General features: G+C 34.5%; 1 protein-coding gene across 3 annotated transcripts in view; it reads right to left on the bottom strand.

The window, feature by feature from the left end:
* LOC126725535 (uncharacterized) overlaps window positions 1-21,245 on the bottom strand; it is a 40,965-nt gene extending 19,720 nt beyond the window's left edge. The window contains exons 1-5 of one of the 3 annotated variants that reach the window (XM_050430308.1): window positions 20,317-21,245; window positions 19,947-20,204; window positions 17,858-18,084; window positions 15,565-15,803; window positions 14,385-14,795 (exon numbers count right to left, since the gene is read on the bottom strand). In XM_050430308.1, the coding sequence (XP_050286265.1) occupies window positions 17,868-18,084; window positions 19,947-20,204; window positions 20,317-20,546 (705 nt within the window). In that variant the 5' untranslated portion in view covers window positions 20,547-21,245 and the 3' untranslated portion in view covers window positions 14,385-14,795; window positions 15,565-15,803; window positions 17,858-17,867. Of the gene's footprint in view, window positions 1-14,384; window positions 14,796-15,523; window positions 15,804-17,857; window positions 18,085-19,946; window positions 20,205-20,316 lie in introns of those variants that run through there. The other 2 variants (XM_050430306.1, XM_050430305.1) reach the window with 2 other exon arrangements.
* Between the last annotated feature and the right edge of the window lie 4,274 nt (window positions 21,246-25,519).

The raw sequence follows: 25,519 nt of genomic DNA, 5'->3' as shown, positions 1-25,519 counted from the left end.
GCACTGACTACCTGGGCCTGAACCCCAACTATGGGCAAACCTAGGATTTAAGTTAATACATATGACCCCAAAGAAAACGTTAAAGCCACCTAATATATATAACCACAATTGAAAACCTTACAGCCATCCTAATATATATATATATACTAGTATTATGCCCGTGCGATGCACGGCTTAGTAAAAAAACTTATATATAAATTATTATTATTTTTGATAATATAATCAAATTTAATAACAAATAAAATGGTAAAAATATTTTTAAAATTAAGTACATGGAAAATGTATATTATGTAAGTATTTTTTTTTTTTTTTTTTGCAAAAAAAAGATATTATAAAAAAATTATGGCAAGTTTTAAATTTTTAAAAGATCTTAGTATTAAAATGGTAATTTGATTATGTGTGTGTGTGTGTGGCACTTAAAAATATTTCCATTCTAATTATAGATAAATTTCTTGCATATATGGCCAAAAAAAAAAAAATCCATAAACTACCAAAAACAAAAATCCATAAATTACAAAAAATGTAAGTATTTAGACTACAATATAAATGTAAAATTTTATCTATAAATTACCAATCATAACCACTTTAATGTTTCCATAAGGGAGGAGATAATCTGTATAATCAATTAAGAACACCAAATAAAAAAATAGTATCAATAATTAAGATAAATTGCATTATCTAATTTTTTTTTAAAATCATATAATTTAAGCAATAATTGAACTACTTTAATAGAAAAATAGAAACTAAAAAAAAATGAAGATAGCTCTTCTCACATAAATCTCATAATTTCATATTGTAGATGAGCTCCATCCCAAATAGATTCAGTGATAATATTTTGACCGAAACAAATATTCCATAAATTACAAAAAAAAAAAAAAAATATAAGTATCTAGACCTTCTAGAGTATCACAATCAAAATAATTTAAAAAATAGATAAATGAAAGTACATAAAGAAAAAGAAAAATTGTATTGCAATGTAAATGTGTAAAAGTTTACATATAAATTACCCGTGTCTAACTATTTTGATGTTGTCATTTGTATCTAGCCATCTTGATATTGCTATAAGTGAGGAAATAATCTGCACAATCAATTAAGAACACTAAATCAAAAAAATACATCAATAATTAAGATGAATTGCATTATGTAAAATATTTTTAAAAAAGCATAGAATTTAAGCAATAATTGAACTACATTAATAGAAAATTGTAAAAAGTAAAAAGAAGATAGCTATTCTCATTGAAGAAGCCAAATCCTTCATTTAGTAGTTCTTCACTTAATTAATTTTGGTTTTTTATGTATTGATTTTAGCATTCTTAAATAGTAGAGTGGAGTAGGTTTAGTAGAGTTTTAGTTCAACTCAATTTCTCTTGGATTCAAGAGTTTTAGTTCAACTCAATTTCTCTTGGATTCAAACTTAATTGGTAGAGCTATTTTCTTTTTACGTGTATTATTATATGTTTTTTTTATTGGCTGTTTTCTTTTTAAGTGTAGCTATATCGATTTTTTTAAAAAAAAAAATCATAAAAACGTGCTCTATGTTGCTTTTTTTTTTTTTTTTTTAATTAAGATTTGTTTTTCAACTTTTTTTTTTTTTTGATAAGATTTTTTTTTTTTCAACTCAAACGTGTGCTATGTTGCAGGTTTTTTTTAAGTAAATTTTTATTTTTATTTTTATAAAGGATTAGATAAAGAATTTAGATTGAAATCAAATAAAGATAAAATTTTGACTGTAATTAAATTATGATTTTTATCAACTTAGATTTTACCTTTTTTTTAATTAAGAATTTTTTTTATAAAGGATTAGATGAAGAATTTGGATTGTAATCAAATTAAGATAGAATTTGGATTGTAATCAAATTATGATTTTTATCAACTTAGAAATTATAGGAGAAGTTAAAATCATATAAATGTGTACTATGTTGTTGGTTTTTGTTTTTATAAAAAATAAGGTTCTTTTTACGTGTAGTATTATTATTATTATATATATTTTTTTTTGCTATTTTCTTTTTAAGTGTAGTTATATCTGTTTTTTTTTTTTTTTTTAATTTCATAGAAACATGTACTATGTTGTTGGTTTTTTTTTTAATTAAGATTTTTTTTTCAACTTTAACGTGTACTGTGTATTATGTACATATTTTGTTTTTTTGTTACACGTGATAATATAATTTAAATTTAAAAAAAAAAAGGATTAGATGAAAAGTCTATTGATTTTAGACTTTGTTGATAACATTTTAGATAAACACAACTGCTATAGTTGTAAATCAAATATTACTTTATTTCATTATTTGATTTGTCATATTTATCCAAAAAATATTTATATATTTATTCTTAAAATCTAAAAATTTATTAAAATTTCTGCAATTTGGTGAAGCCACTTGGCGCAACCACGGCGTCTAAGCTCAACTTTTATTATATATAATATGATATATAGCCACAATTGAAAGACGTTAAAAGCCATGTTCTTGAATTAGGAATTGCAATTCCAAGACTGCTCAAGAACACACACCGTGGGCAGTGGGTGGATTCTAAACTTCGTTGTCTTAGGCAGTCCATAGAGGACTAGATTCTTTGTCTTTAGTGGTTTTTGAAAGCAGAACTGGCATGACAGCCAATCAAGCAAGAAATAGACCCCCCTTCAAACTAAGATTTAGTGTGTGTGTATATATATATATATATCCCAAAGAAAACGTAAGAGCCAAAGGATTAAGATTTAAAACATGACTCTTGTTCTAGAACACAGTGGGCACGTGAAAGCTATCCTAATATGTATAACTCCAAACGTTAAAGCCATATTCAAGATTAAGATTTTGTTAACTCCATGGTTTTGTTCTAGAATCAAGTCTGTAAGCACTAACGTAAATGTGTAAACAACAATTCTAAGAAATATTCCTTTTGAAAAATCTAAACATCACTAATGTTCCCAAGATAAAATTCTAACCCTTTAATTCTTTGTTTATAACTAATGGAAAAATCATACCTGGAACAATCGTTTGCCTCTTCAATTGTATTTGTTCTAATCTCTAAGGGAAAAATACACCTCCTAGCCACCCTAGTGATGAAACCCTTCCTATGAAAACCCTAATTTATCTCTTCCTCTACCCTATATTTAACGCATCAGAGATGTGGGCTTAGTGGGGTAGTGGGTTGCAATTACTTACAAAAGTACTTATATCCCATCAATTATATATATATATATATATATAGAGAGAGAGAGAGAGAGAGAGAGAGAGAGAGAGAGAGAGAGAGAGAGAGAGGGTTCAAGTTACACCTGGTGTAACTCTTTAAAGTTGCACTCTTTCTACACTGTTATATTTCAGTAGATCTAACGGTTAGAAATATGAACCCATTAATGTTGATTACCATATCATTTATTATCCCTTATTTTTTTGAATTTCCATATTTGTCTCTATTCTCAAAATATGCATACATTCATCTCAACCAAAATACCTGAAACTTTTTATTTTCATATATTTGTCTCTATTTCCATATTTTTTTGAATTTCCATATCGTGACCCTTAGGAATAGTTTAAAAAAGAATTCAAAATCTTAGATAAAGACTTTAGTACCAGTTCACTTCAAATCTACATTAAAAAATTCAGCATCACTGCATCCTCAGAGAGGAAAACACCACCTCTACTCCAAGTTATACAAAGACATGAAACCAATTCAAAGGCTTATTTTGTGATCGATCTCAAAGTCTTGGACTTTAAATTTATTTTGCGACTTATACAAACAAAACAAATTGTTGGTGCAATTGTTGAAACAAATCTTTATAATGCTCCAACATAATGATTTTTTGTATAATGGTATCATTCGTGCAAACTACAAATCTTTATAATGGTATCATTCGTGCAATTGTCGAAACAAACTATAATGCTCCAACACAAATATTTATAAATCAAACTATAAACTCAATCACATCTTTTCATGATGACTATATTGAATAGGAGGATGAGAGAAGAGAGATAATGTGAAAATTTTTAGGGGTAAAAACAGATATGAAAATTCAAAAAATAAGGAATAATAAATGATATGATAATCAACATTAATGGGTTCATATTTTTGACAGTTAGATCTACTTAAATCTAATGATGAAGAAAATGTGTAACTCTAAAGAGTCGGGTGTGATCATAGTCCATTATGGATCACACCCGAAGGCTTAGAAATCCCTTCATTTGCAAAGCCTTTTTTAGATTTGAAGAAATGTGGCTTTCGGATCGCGATTGTTCTAATATTGTGGAGGCGGTTTGGTGCTCAAGGGATGAGATGGCTGATCCAACAATGTAGGTTACTCATAAAATTAAAAAATGTGGAAAAGAGCTAACTCAGTGGAGTCGGACCCACTTTGGGAATGTGAGACAAGAGCTGACCAGTGAAAGGAAAGAACTTGTTGAAGCTGAAAAGGTGGCCATGCGGATTGGTTGTAATGGGAGAGTCCGTTGCCTTAAACAGGAGATTGCTACGTTGGTTGACAAAGAAAATAGAGTATGGTTTCAGAGATCCAAGGTTTTATAGGCAAAGTTTGGAGATAGAAACTCCAAATTTTACCACTGCCATGCCTCACAAAGAAAAAGGAAGAATCTGATCCATAAAATCCGAGACAACCATGGTGATTGGATATCAGATAAGGACAAAATAGCTGATGCTTTAGTGCATTACTACAAAGACTTATTCACGTCAACCAACACATTGCCTTGTGATTCAGCCACAAATACCATTCCGAAGGTTATTAATGCCGAAATGAATTCCAAACTTTCCACAGCTTTTTCAGAATGGGAAGTGAAGCAGGCTATAAAGCAGATGGCCCTCTTAAGGCACCAAGTCCTGATGGTATGTCTCCTTTATTTTTTTAGCATTATTGGAATTTAATTGGTGATGATGTCTCCCATTCTATTCTCCATTTTTTAAACACTGCATCTCTTCCTGAAAATCTTAATCATACTTTCATCACCCTCATTCCAAAAAAGAAGAATCTGGAATTTGCATCTGATTTCAGACCCATCAGTTTGTGTAATGTATTTTACAAAATTTTCTCAAAAGTCCTAGCAAATAGACTTAAGAGAATTTTACCTAATATTATTTCTGAACATCAGAGTGCTTTTACCAAAAGCTGTCTTATTTCTGATAATATTTTGGTAACTTTTGAGTCTCTTCATAGCATGCAAAAACATAAGGGGAAAGAGGATTTTATGGCCATAAAACTCGACATGAGTAAGGCTTATGACAGAGTGGAGTGGCACTATCTTGAATCAATCATGGTGAAGATGGGTTTTTCGAATCATTGGGTCAAATTGCTCATGCTATGTGTCAAAACTATTTCTTACTCGATCCTTGTTAATGGCAAACCAAAAGGCATGATCACTCCTACCAGAGTCATTCGTCAGGGTGACCCTCTTTCTCCCTTTCTTTTTTTGCTTTGCACAGAAGGTCTTCATGGGCTTATTACTCAGGCCACAACATAGGGAGATATTAAAGGTTATTCTCTTTGCAGAAATGGCTCGAGACTCACTCATCTTTTATTTGCAGACGATAGCCTCTTATTTTGTAGGGCCACTATCCAGGAATGTCAAAAAATTCTGGATATCCTAGAGGTGTATGGGAGTTGCTCAAGCCAACAAATTAACCGAAACAAAACAACAATCTTTTTCAGTAAAGCTACCAATGAGGATACTCAGAATCACATAAAGATGGCTTTGGGAGTTCCGGAAATTATTCAATATGAGAAATATTTGGGGTTTCCCTCTCTTGTGAGAAGAAATAAAAAAAAAAAAACCAATTTTAACTATATCAAGGAATGGGTTTGGAAGAAAATTCAAGGGTGGAAGGAAAAGATTTTGTCACAGGCAGGAAGAGAAATTTTAATTAAGGCAGTGGTTCAAGCAATCCCAACATACACAATGAGTTGTCTCAAACTCCCATTGGGTCTTTGCTTAGAAATTGAAAGTCTTATTCATAGATTTTGGGGGGGTCAAAATGGAGAGCGGAGGAAGATTCATTGGGTCAAATGGGCTACTCTTTGCCAACCCAAGCACGAAGGCGGTATGGGTTTCAAAGATCTAGCAAATTTTAATGATACTTTATTGGCCAAACAAGCCTGGAGGTTACTGCACAATAAAAATTCTTTGTTTTATAAAGTGCTCAAACCGAAGTTCTTTTTGGATTGTTCTATATTGGAGGCCATAGATTCTATGTCCGGCTCGTATGCATGGAGAAGCATACTTCAGGGAAGGGATGTTCTCTTGAGAGGAGCAAGATGGAAGGTTGGCTGTGGAGAGTCTATCAGTGTTTGGAATGATGCCTGGCTGCCATCTCTAGATTATCCTAGAATCAAATCACAGGTTGTACCGGGTTTTGAAGAAGCCAAGGTCTCGAAGCTTATCAACCCGGTAACTAGAAGGTGGGATACAAACCTCTTACGTGGCTTATTCCATCCCACTGAGGTTGACCTTATTCTTAGTATCCCACTAAGCCCACTTCCCATAGAGGATAAGGTTATGTGGCCTTTTAACTCCTCAAGTGTCTACTCAATGAAATCAGGCTCAAGGTTCCTAGCTAATGAAGCCATCCTCTAAACTTCACAGGCCAACCAACACCAACATAAAGATATTTGGAAGAGAATTTGGAGTCTCCCTGCTCCAAATAAAGTCTGAAACTTCCTTTGGCGTGCATGTCGCGATGCGATATCGGTCAAATGGAACTTACGGAAGAGGAAAATCCTTACGGATGATGTATGCAAGCACTACCTTTCAACCCCTGAGACAATGTGCCACGCTTTATGGGAGTGTTCGAAAATATTTGAAGTATGGGAAGCCATGCCGGGGTGTGAGTTTCGGCAAGTGCGTAGCTTCTCTTCTTTTCTAGTATTAATGGACTTTGGTTTTTTGGAGGATAAAAATATGGAGTTGATGGTCATGGTGATGTGGACACTGTGGTACCGTAGGAATTAGATTAGAACGAGGCACCTGGATATCCCCGTTTCTCAAGTGCTACCTCAAGCTTCACAAGCTTTGTCTGACTTCAAACAACACAATATTTTGCTCCCATCGCAGCAGGGTGTCTTTGGGGCAGTCACGGGTTCAGTCTCAATGGTCTCCACCTCCCATAGATTGTTTCAAAGTTAATTTTGATGGGGCCACATTTCCTGAGATGGGCAAGGCTGGGCTGGGTGTTGTAATCCGAAACTGGCAAGGGAATGTTATGGCTTCCCTCTCGGAACAAGCCCCACTTCCTTTCTCTCCCAATATTGTTGAAGCTATGGCTACTACCAAGGCAATTTCATTTGCTCAGGAGCTTGGTATCTGTTGGGAAATTTAGACCCCGATTGATAGAATTAACAAGTTTTAAATCCAAGTTGTTAATTAGATTTATTATAACTAAAACTTGTTAAAACAAACAAACATCAATATCATGTCAAAATCATGCAGCGGAAAAATAAATAAGACAAGATATGATAACCTAGGAAAACCAATGAAACAAACTAGTTTCACAGTAAAAAACCTGGGGGAAAACCTTCTCGAAAAGCAATCCACTATAAAAAAGAAAAGTTTCAGATCTAGTACAAAACATTTGTCCATAGACTCTACAAAACCTTTGTAATCCAAAACTGGCAAGGGAATGTTATGGCTTCCCTCTCGGAACAAGCCCCACTTCCTTTCTCTCCTGATATTGTTGAAGCTATGGCTGCTACCAGGGCAATTTCATTTGCTCAGGAGCTTGGTATCTGTTGGGAAATTTAGACCCCGGTTGATAGAATTAACAAGTTTTAAATCCAAGTTGTTAATTAGATTTATTATAACTAAAACTTGTTAAAATAAACAAACATCAATATCATGTCAAAATCATGCAGCAGAAAAATAAATAAGACAAGATATGATAACCTAGGAAAACCAATGAAACAAACTAATTTCACAGTAAAAAACCTAGGGGGAAACCTTCTCGAAAAGCAATCCACTATAGAAAAGAGAAGTTTCAAATCTAATACAAAACCTTTGTCCATAGACTCTACAATCCCCGTAGATGAACTCACAGCAGAAACCTTCTACCGCTTCAGAACCTCTGAATTCTTCAATATATGTACGCCACCCTTTGATGCACGAATCCTTGTATGTGACTAACCAATTGCGCGGATCCCAATACACGACTTCAATCACCAACTAGAAAAAATTGTTGGCTGCAAAGTTCTTCACTTCATCAATAATGAAGATCAAGAAGCACTTGGTTACAAAACCTTAAGGCGCAAAGACGCAGTAGCTTCTTTCAGAGAGAATAAGGCATCGGTCACTTTTTTGCATATGTTCTCCTTGTATTCTCTTATGTGACGGCCTCTAAAATAAGCCTTATATAGGTCTAAAGTTGTGAGAAAAGAAACCCTACACAAATACAAAAGCCTGGCCCAAAAATCAGATCTGAAAATTCTGATTTTCGTAACCTCGATAGATAGTAGGTGTCGAGCAAGTGTCAAGCTTTAAACTTCGACAGATATAGCTATCGAGGAGGTGTCGAGCAGGTGTCGAGGAAACCAAAGCTTTATCGATCGATCCACCAACTATCGAGAGGTGTCGAGCTATCTATCCGCAGCTGTCGAGCTATCTGTCCGCAGGTGTCGAGCTATCTATCCAGTTTTAATGAACAGCTTTTCTTCACTTCTTGGTCCAATCTTCATGGCTTTAATACTAGACTCGAACAACATGTTTCTTGAAATATTAAACACATTCTAGATCTACCCAATTACAAGTAAAGTGCATTTTGTCAAAGGATAAGTCAATTACATAAAGTAGTGACATATGTTCCTAACAAGTGAAACAAATATGTCCTAACAATCTCCCCCTTTGGCAATCCGTGACAAAACCACAACAAACAAATGAACATATGAGAGAAGTCATAAATCACTCAACTCATATTCACTTGTTGAATACAGTAAAATCTATCCTGATACAAACTCTTGAAAAATTTTATAAGAAGAGAGTTTATGGCAAGTAGACTTTGACAACCTGTATTTCTGAAACACTTTAAACAAAACTCATCAAGGCATCTTTGTGTGAAACAGAAATAATAGATTGCATACAAGTAAAGAAACATGTGTATAAAGAGAGAAAAGAAATAACACATGTAAAGTTAGGTAAAAAATACATACATCATCATATATATATATATATATGTCAAAGATATGCACAATGTATGTAAACATGGTCACAAGACCGGTGTACAAGAAGAAGGAAGTAAGCACTCCCCCTAACAAGATGAAACACATCTCCCCCTTACAAAAGAATGTATTTCTCCCCCTAACATGTAGAATCTAAAAAAGAAACCACATATTCTCCACAAATTCTTCCCCTTTTTGTCATGATTGACAAAGGGTACAAGAAGCTAGAAAGTTTCACCCGAGAGACATAAAGATGATCAAGGATGATCAAGGGGGGGCACAAATAAATCCATATAAATGCATGAATGTAATGAAATAAGATGCTATAGATGACAAGATAATAGAAAGATGCAAAACACACACACACACACACACACACTAAACAAGTCTAACCAATTTTATATTCCACAAACAAGTCAAGACAGTTTAGTGAGCATACATTAACACATGTAAAACCTTGTGATGACCAAATCACATTGTACATGCACATGTATCAAGAGTAGCAAAGAATATTGCGTGTTGTATGTGAAAAACATCGCAAGATTACATATGTGTATACATGTTATGACGATTTGAGATATGAGAAAATCGCTTTAACTCACACACAATCATAACTTGCTAGATGGAGACTATCACCTTCAAGGTACATCCTATAACTCCCACATCTCCTAAAATACACGCTTGCAATCATTCTTAAAGCATTTTTTATCTTTTTGCTTTTGAATTTTCTTTGCATATTTTTTCTTTTAAGCATATCATGCATGGGCATATTAAAGAGAGAAAAGAAATATCCAATGATATTTGACATTCCAATTTTGCTATGCCTAAGCACACAAATGTCATTGACACTGCACTTTTGTTATGCTGAAGCATACAGGTGTCTTATTATGATTGGCAGGCAACAGTCGTGAGATGGTTATTTATGTCTTTCACTCAGGATATTTTAGTCATTCCCGTCAAAAAGAGTGATATGAGTGTTAAGCACAAGAGACAACTTAATCTTACTCATCATAAACAAGAGCCACAAATCTCACTTGCTTAGTTGTGCATAGAGATGCTCATCTAAACTACAAATGATACAAAGTTTAGAATATTTTGTTTTAATGGCCATCCAAGGTACACAAATACCAATGTACACAAAACACACACTGTTTTTGTATTTTTCTTCTTTTTTTTTTATTTTGAAAACAAAATAAAATAAAAACTAAACAACCAAACAAAAACAGACAACTACATGAAAGCATGAATGAAAGATGCATATGCATGAAGGTATGATAAAAAGGTGCAGATGCATGAAAGCATGATTCCAAAAACAGATAAGAAATCAAACAAAAAGAGTCCTACTTTAGATAGAAAGAATTAAAGTAGAGGACAAACAAAAAAGACAATCAAGTCTTAAGCTCCTTTCTCACCCACACAGCACGAGTCTTTGGCCGTGAAGATGAAAAAGCACATGTCCTAGTATGCCTACTAAAGGACATAGAAGAATTAAGATTCTCCTGAAATTGAGTTAAAAAGCTCAAAACTTTTAATAACTTTCCAAATAAAGGTGTAGGTCCTTGAGAGGAAACCTGTAACCGTTTGGAAAATTGCTTTTGATGATACAAATTAAAGCAATTAGGACGAATGTGTCCAGAAACACCACAATGGTGACAAACATGAGGTCTAACAAAGGATTTAGAATTAGTCAGATCAATTTTGGATTTCACACCTTTATTACCTTTCTCAGATTGGGGCACAAAGACAGTCCTTGATCCAGAAGCCGTGGAAGAGGAGGGGTTAGAGGAAACAGCATATCCTAAGCTAGTCTTATCAGAACTAGGCTTTTGAGCACTCAAGACCTCATCAAGCTTTGCACTAGACATCCTCTCTATTTGAGTTCTAGCTTGACCAAGCTCAACCTCAAGATTCTTGATCTTCTCTTCTAATGAGGTGTTCTCCACAACAAGAGTCTCAACTAACCTTATAGTCTCATCTAGTTTGACTAACAAATCTGCTTTTTCAGTTTTACCTCATTAAGCTCTTTTCTACAAAGATGACAAGTCTTTTTAGATTTTATAACTTCAGTGCATAGCTTATCATAGGCTTCTTGAAGGGTCATCTTCTTGGATACTTCATTATCAGAAGAATCCTCACTGTCACTAGCACTCTCCACAATCACCTTATCGGTTGAGGCAGCAAAGGCCATAACGTGATGACATTCATTTACATACTCATCAGAAGAGTCATTCTCAGTATCACTCCAGGTAGCAACCAACCCTTTTATCTTTGGATTCCTTGGTCTTTTCCTTCATGAGATAGTTTGGGCACTCTATCCTCATATGACCAAAACCTTTGCACTCATGGCATTGGATGGGGGGTTTCTCATTCTTTCCCTTCCTTGAGGATTTAGGTTTCCTAGGAGGTTTGCCTTTATCCTTTTTCCTAAATTGAAAAAGCTTGATAATCTCATCAGTTATGAAGGTTAGATCCTCATCCTCATCATCATCTTCATCTTCATCTTCATCTTCACTTTCAGAGTCCTCAATCTCTTCCTCTATACCTTTAAGAGCCAAGTTTTTACTCTTTCCACCTTTTCCCATTAAACCTAATCCCATCTCATAGGTTTGAAGGTTCCCTACAAGCTCAGTCAAAGGAATTTGATCAATGTCCTTTGCTTCTTCAATGGCAGTGATCTTGGCATGGAATCTTTCAGGTAAGGACCTAAGGATTTTCCTAACAATTTTGGATTCTGCAATACATTCTCCAAGGTTGAAGGCAGAATTCACAATATCATTGAGTTTGGCTTAGAACTCATCAAAGGTCTCATCCTCCTCCATCCTTATTTCTTCAAAACTACTAGTGAGTTGTTGAAGCTTCACAGTCTTTACTGCCTTGGTACCTTCATAGGTGGTTTCAAGAATGATCCATGCTTCCTTGGCAACTTCTGTGGATGATATTTTCTTGAATTCTTCATTGGTCACCCCACAAAATAAAGCATTCAAGGCCCTACTATTGAAATTTGCCGCTATGATTGTTGCATCATCCCAATCCACCGGCACTTCCTTTGGCTTAATCCAACCAACTTCAACAGCTTGCCATACCTTTTCACCTAAAGCCTACAAAAAAGCTTTCATACAAACTTTCCAGTATGCATAATTAGTTCCATCAAATAAAGGAGGAATCAAAAGAGATTGTCCACGATCCATGACAACGGGGGTCAAGGATCACACTCAGGAAATTAATCCAATCAGAGTGTACCCGCTCTAATACCACTTGTTGGGAAATTTAGACCCCGGTTGATAGAATTAACAAGTTTTAAATCCAAGTTGTTAATTAGATTTATTATAACTAAAACTAGTTAAAACAAACAAACATCAATATCATGTCAAAATCATGCAGCGGAAAAATAAATAAGATAAGATATGATAACCCAGGAAAACCAATGAAACAAACTAGTTTCACAATAAAAAAAACCTAGGGGAAAACCTTCCCGAAAAGCAATCCACTATAGAAAAGAGAAGTTTCAGGTCTAGTACAAAACCTTTGTCCCTGGACTCTACAATCCCCGTAGATGAACTCACAGTAGAAACCTTCTACCACTTCAGAACCTCTGAATTCTTCAATATATGAACGCCACCCTTTGATGCACGAATCCTAATATGTGACTAACCAATTGCGCGGATCCCAATACGCGACTTCAATCACCAACTAGAAGAAGATTGTTGGCTGCAAAGTTCTTCACTTCATCAATAATGAAGATCAAGAAGCACTTGGTTACAAAGCCCTAAGGCGCAAAGACGCAGTAGCTTCTTTCAGAGAGAATAAGGCATCGATCACCTTTTTGCATATGTTCTCCTTGTATTCTCTTATGTGACAGCCTCTAAAATAAGCCTTATATAGGTCTAGGGTTGTGAGAAAAGAAACCCTACACAAATACAAAAGCCTGGCCCAAAAATCAGATCTGAAAATTCTGATTTCCATAACCTCGATAGATAGCAAGTGTCGAGCTTTAAACTTCAACAGATACAGTTATCGAGGAGGTGTCGAGCAGGTGTCGAGGAGACAGAAGCTTTCTCGATCGATCCACCAGTTATCGAGAGGTGTCGAGCTATTTGTCCGCAGCTATCGAGCTATCTGTCCGCAGGTGTCGAGCTATCTGTCCAGCTTTAATGAACAGTTTTTCCTCACTTGTTTCTTGGTCCAATCTTCATGGATTTAATACTAGACTCGAACAACATGTTTCTTGAATTATTAAACACATCCTAGATCTACCCAATTACCAGTAAAGTGTGTTTTGTTAAAGAATAAGCCAATTATATAAAGTAGTGGCATATGTTCCTAACAAGTGAAACAAATATGTCCTAACAGTATCCGACCTTTCATCCTTGAAGGAGACTCGGAAGCAGTGATCAAAACCTTCATGGCTACAGAAGACTCTCTTTCTTCATTCGGCCACATCATCTCTTTGGCTAAATCCACCTTAGTTACCAACGAGTGTATTTCTTTTTCTCATACTTATTGGAATGGTAATAAGATTGCTCATAACCTAGCTAGACATATTAGAGGTTTGACTGTTTGGATGGAGGATGCTCCTCCCCACCTTTACTCTGTTCTTTTCGCCAATTTTGGCTAATAATATTAGTTGTCTTCCTTCATAAAAAAAAATAAAAATAAATAAAAATAAAAAAAAACCTTCATTAATGCTAATATTCTAATTGATTTCATTTATTATCCCTTATTTAATACATTTCATACTTATTTCTAAACCTAAAAAGATTTATACGGCTAACACATCTCTCTCTCTATCTCCTCCATGGCTCTTCCACCTTAACAACCAGGTTGCCGGCAACAACAACCAAAAAAAAAAAGCCACAGCATGCCGTACATGTTGTTCTCCACTACATTTCCGTCCTTGGACCTTTGACATGTAGATGATAATTATAGTTGGAAAGCATTACCATCCTTGGTTCTCTTTAATTCTAAGGAGATTGAATTTAACCATACTTTTAAAATTATAATAGGTTGTGTGCAGTTTGTTTTGTTTTTTTTTTTTTTTTTTTTTTTTTTTTTTTTTTTTTTTCAATGAATGGTGTGTGTTGTTTTTGAACTCAATTGTCCTTAATCTTATATATGAGAAATGTAACACAATTTTCATTTGGAGACTATATAGCAAAATTTTAATTTGGAGACTGTAATAACTTTGCTGTGATTATATAGTTTTTTTTTATAAGCTACTGTTAAGTTCTTTGAATTCGTACAATGAAAAAAAAAATTCTCAATAATAATCATTACTTCAGTTCTTTCTACATTCACAATGGCACAAGATTTTGAGGATAAGACCTCAGAATATGCTAAAAAAGAGAGTAACAAAAGCAAATAACCGATGCTAAGAAACATTTTAAACTATGTGCCCAATGACAAAATTCAATGCGCTACCGTGCCAATGACAAAACATTAACAAGTATTGCACCATCTGTTGAATCCGCATCCACTCTTCCTTTGTGATGTTGACGCTATTTCCATCCATGACCAATTGCTTTTAGGCAGACAAGGTTCCTTTATTATTCGTACCCCACTCTTGTTCAGCCTCGTTACCATTAACGACTATTGCACCATCTGTGGCTTTTTTTTTTTTTTGGCTGCTTGCGATCTGGCTGTGGAGGTGGAAGAGCTGTGGAGGAGATAGAGAGAAAAACATGCAAATAGAAAGAAAGAGAAAGGTGTAGTGGAGAGAGAAAGAGTCAGCCGTATAAATTTTTTTGGGTTTAGAAATAAATATAGAATGTATTAAATAAAGGATAATAAATGAGATCAATTAAAATATTAACATTAATGAGGTTTTTTTTTTTTTATCTACTTAAATCCAATGATTTGAAAAAGTTGTAACTCTTTAATGTTACAACTAGGTGTAACCTCAAATAAAGATATGCAGGATATTACACAGAGAGAGAGAGAGAGAGAGAGAGAGAGAGAGCACTAATGTGCGCACGTGTGTGTGTGTGTAAGAACCAAGAAACAAGCTACTCACTCAAGGTAAGACACCTAGGACAGTTTACTAGCCTCCTAGACCAAGCCCAATGTTTTCTAAGATGTGTTCAAAACCAATACTTGGTCCAGCTTTAGATGTAATTTGCGAAGTAGGTGAGAAACATGCATCTTATAAGAAATAAAGACCAATGGTCGTTTGACAAAAATAAACAAAGATCCAGCAATCTAGTGAACAAACCCTATAAAAACATTTAGGCACAACTATCAAAAACTTAACCAATTTCATAGCTGTGATCTGGAAACTCATCCAACTGATCATCTTAAAGAATAAGAACGAAAAAAACTAAGCATATTACTTTAAACCAGGAATGATATCAGACGCACAAAAATCATCACATTTTCCAAAACTACCTAAAAATTATACATTAAACATTTCGTGATGCTATGCATACCTAGTCTCATATTTCTCATTCTTCCCATCATTTCAACGTCATCTCAAATTTCTTTGGTCATCTTCTGTCATAGCCATCAGCAAAGGAAAGAATCCAAAGGTAAAGGGTTTTTTTTTTCCTCAGCACAGATTAAATTTGGTACTTCATGAGCTTCATCCAGGAGATCCTCCAAAGTACTGAAGAAACAGCCATTACTGAAATTTGTGCTTGCCTGTCCAGTTTCTTTATCAGTCAAACATCTGCATGGAAATAGTCTCAAATCAATTCTGCTGATCCTACAGCAAGGGGAAAAAAGGACACTCATCCAACTCTTGTAGAAAACTGAAACTTAATCCAGTGAAGAATTCTATTTCAAGCCATGAGTTTTGCAACCCCAAGAAAAATTATTGGATAAAATGTAAACCAACCAAACTGATAATGCAGTCAAAATACAGCTTATATTGCAATTTGCAAAATCATGATAATGAAAACTAATGATGCCCCAACAGCCTATCCAACAATCATCCATTCGGAGGAAAAACAAAAACCAAAAAAAAAAAAAAAAAAAAGGTTTCATAATTTGAAACTAAAGACTAAAGAGCAACAGAAAACAAAGAATCACATTACAGGACCCAAATATGTCAATCCAAATCAAGCTTATCTAAGGTGTTTAAGTTTTTCAAACAGAATCGACTTCCCAAGGAGTTTAAGTTTTTCAAAATAAAAATGAAATCCATTCATAAAGCAACAAACCTGTTTTATTTCAAAGAAAGTGGTTTTGAAATAATGAACCTGTTTATTTGAGTGTGTAAGGGACCATCTAGAATCATTAGGTACATAAACCACATGAGTGAATCAATTTTTTTTTCCCCCTTTCAAAAGTGAACCATCAGCATCCCCATTAAAAACCATAAAACAACTTAATTTTCCAGGAATCTTATTCATTCATGAGAACTAACTGAAAACTGCTACTTACAACTAATTTGGTTAAATAAAAGTCTGTCTTAAGTTAATTACAAGGGCTTACTCCCAAAATGGTTGATTAACCTGTTTAAGTAATATATATGAGTTTCCAATAAATAAAAAATAGTTTATTTGAGAATAACAAAATAGATATTTTTAGAGGCTTCCAAGGTACAACGGGTTGATAGAAGTCATACGCATAACACAGGGATGGACTAACATCTAATGGGAGGTAAATAACCAAAGATTAACTTGCACACAACTCACTCATGGATTCAATCAGATAGAAAAGGCCAAAACTTCACAGTTCATATCAATAAGTGTCCGTTTGGAACAGCTTATTTAGCTCAAATTGAAATTTTTTTGCTGAAAGTGTAGGAAAAAAGGTTAAAAAATAAGCTGAATAGTATAGTGGGAATAGTATCAAAAAGTAAAGTGGAACCCATGAATAGTAGCAAAAATAAGTTGAAAGTGGAGACAAGCTGAAAAATTTAGCTCATCCCAAACGCACACTAACTAGATAAATAAACAAATATCAACCAGCAACTTCTTCAGTGCACATGAAGGGGATTTAAAAGTATATCACACTATCAAACCATATTATACCATATCAAAATCAATAATGAAAATATAAAGCAAGTGAACCATTACACATTCAACAAGTGCCGGAAAGAAATATAACAATGCACCTCAACAATAAAAAATAAAAAAAATAAAAAAATTGATGGCGGCTTGAGATCATGAGTACAAGCTATGATCAACCCAAGGGGTCAAAATTGAAAATCTCCATAAAAGAGAAGGTTGACCCAAGGGGTAGAGCATCAAGAGAACAGGGGGATATGTGGAAGTTTAATGTTTCATTCCATCTGACAAGCATTAGTGCCGGTGCTCCTGGATTATGGATTTTTTTTCCATTTGATTGGTAATTACACACACACCTAGTGGGTCTTGAAAAAAAGACCTTACCCTTCACCTTGCTCTTATAAGGACACTGTGAATGTCTTGGATTATATCATGATAAATAAAATCTATATAAAGCATTGCTTTCATTTAAGCATAAATGCTATCATAATCCACACTGTAACGTGCAATCCCTAACAGATTTATAAAACAGCACGACGCATAACATTGCAAAATATGAAGTTGAATACCAGACCAGAGATTCATCCTCACTAAAAATTAGACAGGCGGCACTGTTTGAAAGGGAAATTTTTCTTTTGGGGGGATAACTACTGTTTGATAGTGAACTATGAAACAGGTACAGATTTAACATAAAAAACTTTCAGCAATATAACATATAGGGGTGAAGAAAATTTATCTTGATAAGAACATGCGGAAGAAAATTTCTTACTTGAACGGAATCATGTAATGGGAATCTCTCGCAGTTCACGTCTAATGCACAGATATTCACCTAGCAAAGCCATCACTGCAACTCCAGTGCAATTCAGAACCCACCATGTTATTGAAGAAGGCCAACCTCCATATATGATGCACATAAAGAGATGGATGATGTACAATGTGGCTGAAAAGTCTAAGCACTTTTTGGCCCTCTCAATCAAATGAAGCATAATGCCAGCTCTGCATAAACAAAAAACATTTGCTCATTAACAAGAGAAGCCACCCCCCCACCCCCAATCTAGAAACCATTATTAGGAATAGCCTCTAGACTTACCATTCATATGAAAGGTTACATTTTAATATGGTTCCTTTATCTAATTCAAGTTAAAATGATCTCTAAATGATAAACTGCATAAAAGATATGTTGGAAACGCCAGCATAAATAGAGTTTAAAGGTATGGGGCATCTTTACAAAGCAGAAAAACAGGTCTAACAATCACATGAATAACACCTGTAAAAGCATGCAACAACAGTCAACAGATAGAGAGTGACCTAGACAACTAGACCATAAATTCTCTATGTTGGCAATGTCAGTATAGTCTTCATTTATCCTCATGAATAACCCATTTTTATTAACAACAACATGCAACTAGAAACCAGCAATAATAGGGTATGCCCACCAAATTTTGGAGACATTATGAGATCAAAGTGAAAACCAGTACAGCTTCTAGCACTGATAAGAAAGAAAGAGGGAAAAAAGACTCTTTGTTCAAATAGACTTAAAATGACCAACATCTTTTGGCCAAGAACAGAAGTAGCCACCATCTTTTCTGATAAGGGTAGCACAAGTCACATCAACCAAAATGGAAAATCATTAGGATGTCTTGAACTACATATATGGAGGAAGAAAAATTACCCATGCTCAAATCTTAGAGTGACTACATTAAGGAGATCCCTCAATTAGCTTCAAGTTTGAGGATGTCCAATATTAAACAAGACAAGCCCAAATGGGCAACAAGATTACAATTGATCACATTGCCATCTTGCGTTAATAATACACAAAAGGAACGTTAATGGACCAATTTAAGAAGTAAGTAATCAATAGTTAAACAGTTGGACTCAAAAGAATGAAGCTCAAACGTTAAAGGCCAAAATTAACTGTTTGAGGGCAAGAAAAACTAATTGTAAAAATGAGAAATGAAAAGGAGGAATGGTAAAAACAGTTGACCATGAAAACCCATAGTCACCATACTTGGCATATCATATGTATAATCATCTAAAAGGAGGTGGGAAAATTAAGAGGATATTGCCCAAAGACTCCAAAAGTGCAATGTATAAAATTATATATTTGTCATTGGTTTACATGCAATAGATGAATGCTTAACAATATACTTTAAATGACAACAAGAAACAACCCTATAACCAACCTTTTGCACACTAAAGTAATTGAAAGACAACTTCAGCAAGCCTTAATCCCAAATTTTTGGGGTCAGCAATATATCCTTAATAGATTAATTAGGGTTGGCCACATGTATTCTTTCTTCCATTCTATTCTATCAGAAGTCATATTCTTTGTTAAAGTAATTGAAAGACATGTTTCTAAAATAATTTCACCTACGTATGGATGTTTAACTGGGAGGTTACAAGACAAATTAGAAACAATAAAAAATACTAAAGGAAAATACGAGAAGGACAACTTGGTGATTGGTTGAGAGGAATAACCAAAGCGGAATCATATACTTCATCACAAAACTCACAAAAACTTGAGTTGGACAGTAAAAGGCAGGAGATAGATCATAGAACTCTACAAGTATTTATAATTTCTCATAATTCAGAAATGTAGTGTTGAATACAAAGGATGCATTTGTATAAGCTGTTACAAAACTGTGTTTTGAGTTTAAAATGAGTGTTTGTAAAAAAGTTCCGAGGAGTTGCTGTTGTAAAATGGAGTTTTGGATTTTAAAAACGCTCTTTTAGGCTCCCAAAACGCCTAACCAGACAGACCCAATAAGAACTTAGATTCACATTTAAGCAACATACATTAAAACCAAACAATCTAAGAAATTAAGTTACAAATATAAAAAGTGGAATGGAATTCTCACCCTGCAAGAGAGCTCAGCAAAAACGAAGCAATGACACACCAACCGGTCACGGTAGAGGTAGTGACGGCAGCACAATCAAAGAAAAACACAAGGCTCATCCGAGACACTCGAGTCCCGACTAGAAATGTCAAGAATACTCCTAGAGAGAGATAGTATAAGCATTGAAGGCAAAGAATTTGGGCAACAATAAGCAAAGGGCCCCATGCCACTGCACGATAGAACATGACTACAGCAACCTCATTTAGGCTCCCAAAAAGCCTAACCAGACGGACCAAATAAGAACTTAGATTGACATTTAAGCCACATACATTAAAACCAAACAAACTAAGAAATTAAATTACAAATATAAAAAGTAGAATGGAATTCTCACCCTGCAAGAGAGCTCAGCAAAAACGAAGCAATGACACACCAACCGGTCACGGTAGAGGTAATGACGGCAGCACAATCAAAGAAATACACAGGGCTCATCCGAGACACTCGAGTCCAGACAAGAAATGTCAAGAATACTCCTAGTCCTAGGGAGAGATAGTATAAGCATCGAAAGCAAAGAATTTGGGCAACAATATGCCAAGGGTCCCATGCCGCTGTACCATAGAACATGACTACAACAGCCTCTTCTCAGACACCGAAAACCACCCTCCAAATCTCCAAAGTCACAAAATTTTGCTTCTTTTAACCCAATTCCTTGAAACCCAATTCTCAAAAACTCAAAATAATCAAAGCCATACACTTGAAACCCACAATTCTGAACTCCAAACTACTTTCCCCAGAAAACCCAGTTCTTCAATAACAAAATTCAACACCCAAATCAATCTTATTCCAATAAGGTTCTCAATCTTCCTCCTATACCCAAACCCATGTGTCTTATGGATTCGTATCTGAAACTAGCCTATATAAATCTGAAAACTTTTTCCCAGAGCAAGTATAAAAAGTCAGTTGCTGAAGCAAATCCTAGTTTTTGTTATAGATTGTAATGAAAATCAGATTTGAATTACAATCCATCCAATTCCTTAAGACTAAACAAGAAGAAGAAGAAGTAAGAAGCTGATAGTTTAAGATGCGTTGAGAGAGAGAGAGAACAGAGCAAGAGAAAAGAGCTTTTTGGAGTGAGAGAGAGAGAGTTGTTTTCTTTTCCTTTTTTTCGCCTACTAATATAAAGTAGTATTTTTGAATTTCAAGTAGCACTATAGCAGTAGATATTAGTATTTTTCTCTCAAGGAAACCCCGCTCTTCACTTCAAATTAGCTTCTCGAACGATGAAGCCTGGTCTGAAGACAACTTTGAGAGCCAATTGCACTTCAAAGTTCATACCTAACATACAATTAGAGTCTGTTTGGATAGAACTTATTTTGTTGAAACTGAAAATTGAAAATTGAAAACACTGTAGCAAAATAATTTTTAAATGTGTGAATAGTATTGTGGGACCCAATTTTAATGAAAAAGTTATTCAAAAGTGAGATTTGTGGGTCTCGTACACTGTTCACGGACCCACAGAACTAATAAAAAGACTGAAAAGTCAACAATTGCCTAAACGAGTGCGCAGCAGCAGGGAAAAAAAAAAAGGTGAAGAAACGTAAACGCAAACGCAAAAGCTGGATCCAAACCCAGCCTTTAGGCTATGTTTGATTTTGCTAGTTTCCATCCTAGAATACTCAAAAATAACTCACTTCCCAAATTTTGTGTACTCCATTTGAAGTTGCTTTGTTTGGGTTAGTTTACATAATTCATAATATTCAAAAAAACTGGAGGGTGTTTGATTTGTGTTTTCAAACAATAATTTTCAGTTTTTATACACAATATTACACGTATTTTTACACATTTTATCAATCACACATATTTTCACACATGTTTTTAAATACATCTACCAAACAAGCTCTGAGTTTGAGTCGTGGAAACTGAAAATAAGTTTTTCTTGTTTTCAGGTGATAAGTTCTAAGTTACCATAGTATTTTTGTAAACTTTTACCCATGCAATTAACCTATCTTAGGCTGCGATTGTTTCAGGTGAAAACTAATTTAGAAAAATGTTTTACACCCTTGTGTGTGTTTGCCTCCAACAGTAAATACGGTCGAATGTAAAATGTTTTAAACGTTGACTATAAAAAGAACCCCTTTGCTGTAAAATCGTTCACACAGTTATCTTACCTTCAAATGTTTTACACTTCTCACCAAATCCTCACACGCACTCACATCACACACTTGAAGATCTCAGCCCACCCCTCCTCCCTCATCACTAATCCACAAACACCCAAGACCCACCTCTCCAATCACCAACCATGCACCGACGAGTACAGGTTGAGCTCCAATCTAGACAACCAACCACAGGCCGAGCACCACTAGGCTCTCCGCCGCTTTCCTCTCAACCCACGGTGAGTTTCTCCTCATCATCTCACTCCACCTCACCGCCGACCAGTCAAACACCTCTTCCACCTCAGCATGAACCCGATCCATCACCGCCATAGCTCGATCTGGAACGGTCTCACCATCCCTCTCTTCGATCGGTCTCACCCTCCCTCGCTTCTCCATGGTGGTCTTCATCTTCTCATCTCGCTTTTTCTCTCTAACCCGAACCAACCCCCCACGTATTTATGTGTTTGATATTATTTTTCTTTGATTTTAGATTTTGTTGTTGTTGTGGTGGTGTGAGTGGTGGTGTTTTGGTGGCAAGTGGCAACGGAGCAATGGTGGTGGTTTTTTTCCCCTTCTCGATCTAGATTTTGGGTGATTGGTGGTGAGTTGTGTTTTTCCTTGGTGGGGGTGGTGGCTGGACCAAGTAGTGGCTGGGGGCTGACTTGTGTTTTCCTTTACTGAAAATAGGTTTTTTACATGTTAGACCGAACACAAGAAATAATTTTTCGACATAATTTTCACAACACAGTTAAACAACAGAAAAATATTTTCCTTTTATATAAAATATTTTCGCCTAAATCTATTTTCCTTTTAGTGTTATGGCCCATCAAAGTTAGAGTACACTGTTTCACCAACGAATCTTTCAATTGCTTTAACTCACAAAATAAATTATTTTTTCTACAATTTTAAACCCCAAAAAAATAAATTAATAATAATAATAATCCAACTCAAGAATTCAATTTACCTTTTGCTTATCACATTATTTTGATATGACTTGACTGAAGGACTGATTCAGTACAAAACAATTTCAAACGGAGGATGTGTGTGGAACGATAAAAAAAAAATATAAATATATATATATTTGGAAAAGAATTTGGAAACATCCTCTGATTTAAAGCTAAAAGGTATTTCAAGTGATAAATCCCAACTTAGCTCTGTTTACTATTCAACTAAACCTGAAACTTCCACTCCATTCAGCAAAACTGCTAATGAAGATGAGGAAGATACTGTTTCTGTTACTCCATCTGATTTTGAGTCTTCTATTGAAAATCCTCCTGTTTACCAAAATCAATTAAGAGTTTTGACTGTTTTAAATGATGATTTTGAAATTGATTGGGATTCTTTGTACAATGAGTTTATGCTTGCATCAAACCAAACCAAGAGAAAATATTTCCAAAATAATTTTGCTCAGGCTGATAAAGACCGTGTTAAAAGAAAATGGTTGGAAATGATGAATCAATTGAAAAAACATATTTTGTTTTTTGATTTTCTTGAAAACCATTATGTTCCAAATAATGAGGTTTCAAAACAACATTTATATGTGATAAAGAAATCAAATTTCGTTAAGATTGACAAAACCATTGTTAGGTCTAGTCATCCTCCTCTTGATTCAATTTTGATAACTACTAAGAAAGATGAAGTGACAAAAGAGGAAGTGAAGGCCTCTCCTTTCAAAATTGCTGATGATCAAACTCCTATTGTTAGTCTTATTGAACAAAACAATTTTACTAATCAATCTTTGCATATTATTGGTCAACAGCTTGACCGTATTGAAGAAAAATTTGTTGAAAAATCTGTTTCTGTTTCTGAAAAATCTGTTCCTGTTAAAACTGAGAAACCTTTGATTGATTTACCCAGTCAAAGAGAAAAGTTATGTTTAAAACTTCTTAGTCCAAGACTCTTGAAATTGTTGACAAAATGCTTTCTAATCTAAAGATTAAAACTGAGGGTACTAGTACTTCTACAAGTACTCCAATTGCTCGAACTATTTCCAAAAAAGAAATTGTTTCTGAAGAAAATACAGATTCTGATATTGTTTCTTCTGTTCCTGCAAAAAGAATCTTTGATGATGATTTCCCAGAAATTAAAATATTTGTTGGGAACTCCAAACCCGTGTCTTTTACAAAAAATTGGTATCCAAAACCTACTCCTCCTGATATGCAGTTTGAAGAAAGATCTTTTCAAACACAGTTTTCTGTCTCTGCTGATAAGCTCTATGAATGGAATATTGATGGTTTGTCTGAACAGGAAATCATTAATAAAATGAGTCACATGTCTATGGTTGGTATTGCTTATCAAAACAACCATGATCTTGATCAACCTGAAATTGTTAACTTACTTCTTACTGGTTTTTCTGGTACTCTTCGTGGATGGTGGGATTCATACATCACTGAAGAATCCAAAGAGTCTATTAAACATGCTGTTAAAAAGAATGAAGAAGGTTTGCCTATTTTTGATGAAAGTATTGGTCGTGGAATTCCTGATGGTGTTAATACCTTGATCTATACCATTCTCAAACATTTTGTTGGTACTCCATCCAATATTTCATCCCGTGTTTCTGATTATCTAAATAATTTGAGTTGTCCAACTATGTCTGATTACAGATGGTATCAAGATGTTTTTACTTCCAGGGTGATGCTCCGGAAAGATTGCCATAAGCCTTATTGGAAAGAAAAGTTTATTGACGGTCTGCCTCCTATCTTTGCTCATAAGGTAAAACAAGAATTAATGGGAAAAAATGATTCTATTGATTATGATAATTTAACTTATGGTGATATTTTCAGTACTATTAAAAAACTTGGTATTAATATGTGCAATGATGAAAAATTGTTAAAACACCAATTAAAGAATAAAAGAAAAGCTAAATATGAAATGGGAAATTTCTATGAACAATATGGTCTGCCTCCTATTGCTCCTTCTAGGCAAAAAAGTAAAAAACATGATAAAAGCCATAAAAAATACAGAAATAACTTTATTAAACCTAATGATTTCTATGCTAAGAAGAAAAATGTTTCTAAAAAACATGTTAAACAAAGACCAAGTAAAGGTAAATGCTTTAACTGTGGTAAACCTGGACACTTTAGTAAAGACTGTAAAGAAAAACCTGGTAAGTTAAAAAACAAGTTCAACATGTTAAACATTGATGATAATGTGCAAGAAGAATTATTCAGAATCCTTGAATCAAACACCTCGTCTGATTCTTTGGAAGATGATTTTTCTTCTTCATCTGATTCTCGCTATCAATCTGTTGATGATTCTTCTGATTCTCCTAATATTAAAATTGGTTGTAGAGATTCCTGTTGCAATGTTATTAATGCTCTCACCAAGAGTGAAGAAGATGAAAAATTGATAATTCAGCTAATAAATCAAATTCAAAACCCTGAACTCCAGAAAGATTATTTGGATAGGTTTAAGAAAAACTTGATAAGAGATGAAATTGGTAAA

Source organism: Quercus robur, chromosome 5, assembly GCF_932294415.1.
Source record: "Quercus robur chromosome 5, dhQueRobu3.1, whole genome shotgun sequence".
NCBI lineage: Eukaryota > Viridiplantae > Streptophyta > Magnoliopsida > Fagales > Fagaceae > Quercus > Quercus robur.
Note: the sequence above shows the minus strand (reverse complement) of the source record. Positions and strands in the feature narration are given on the sequence as shown.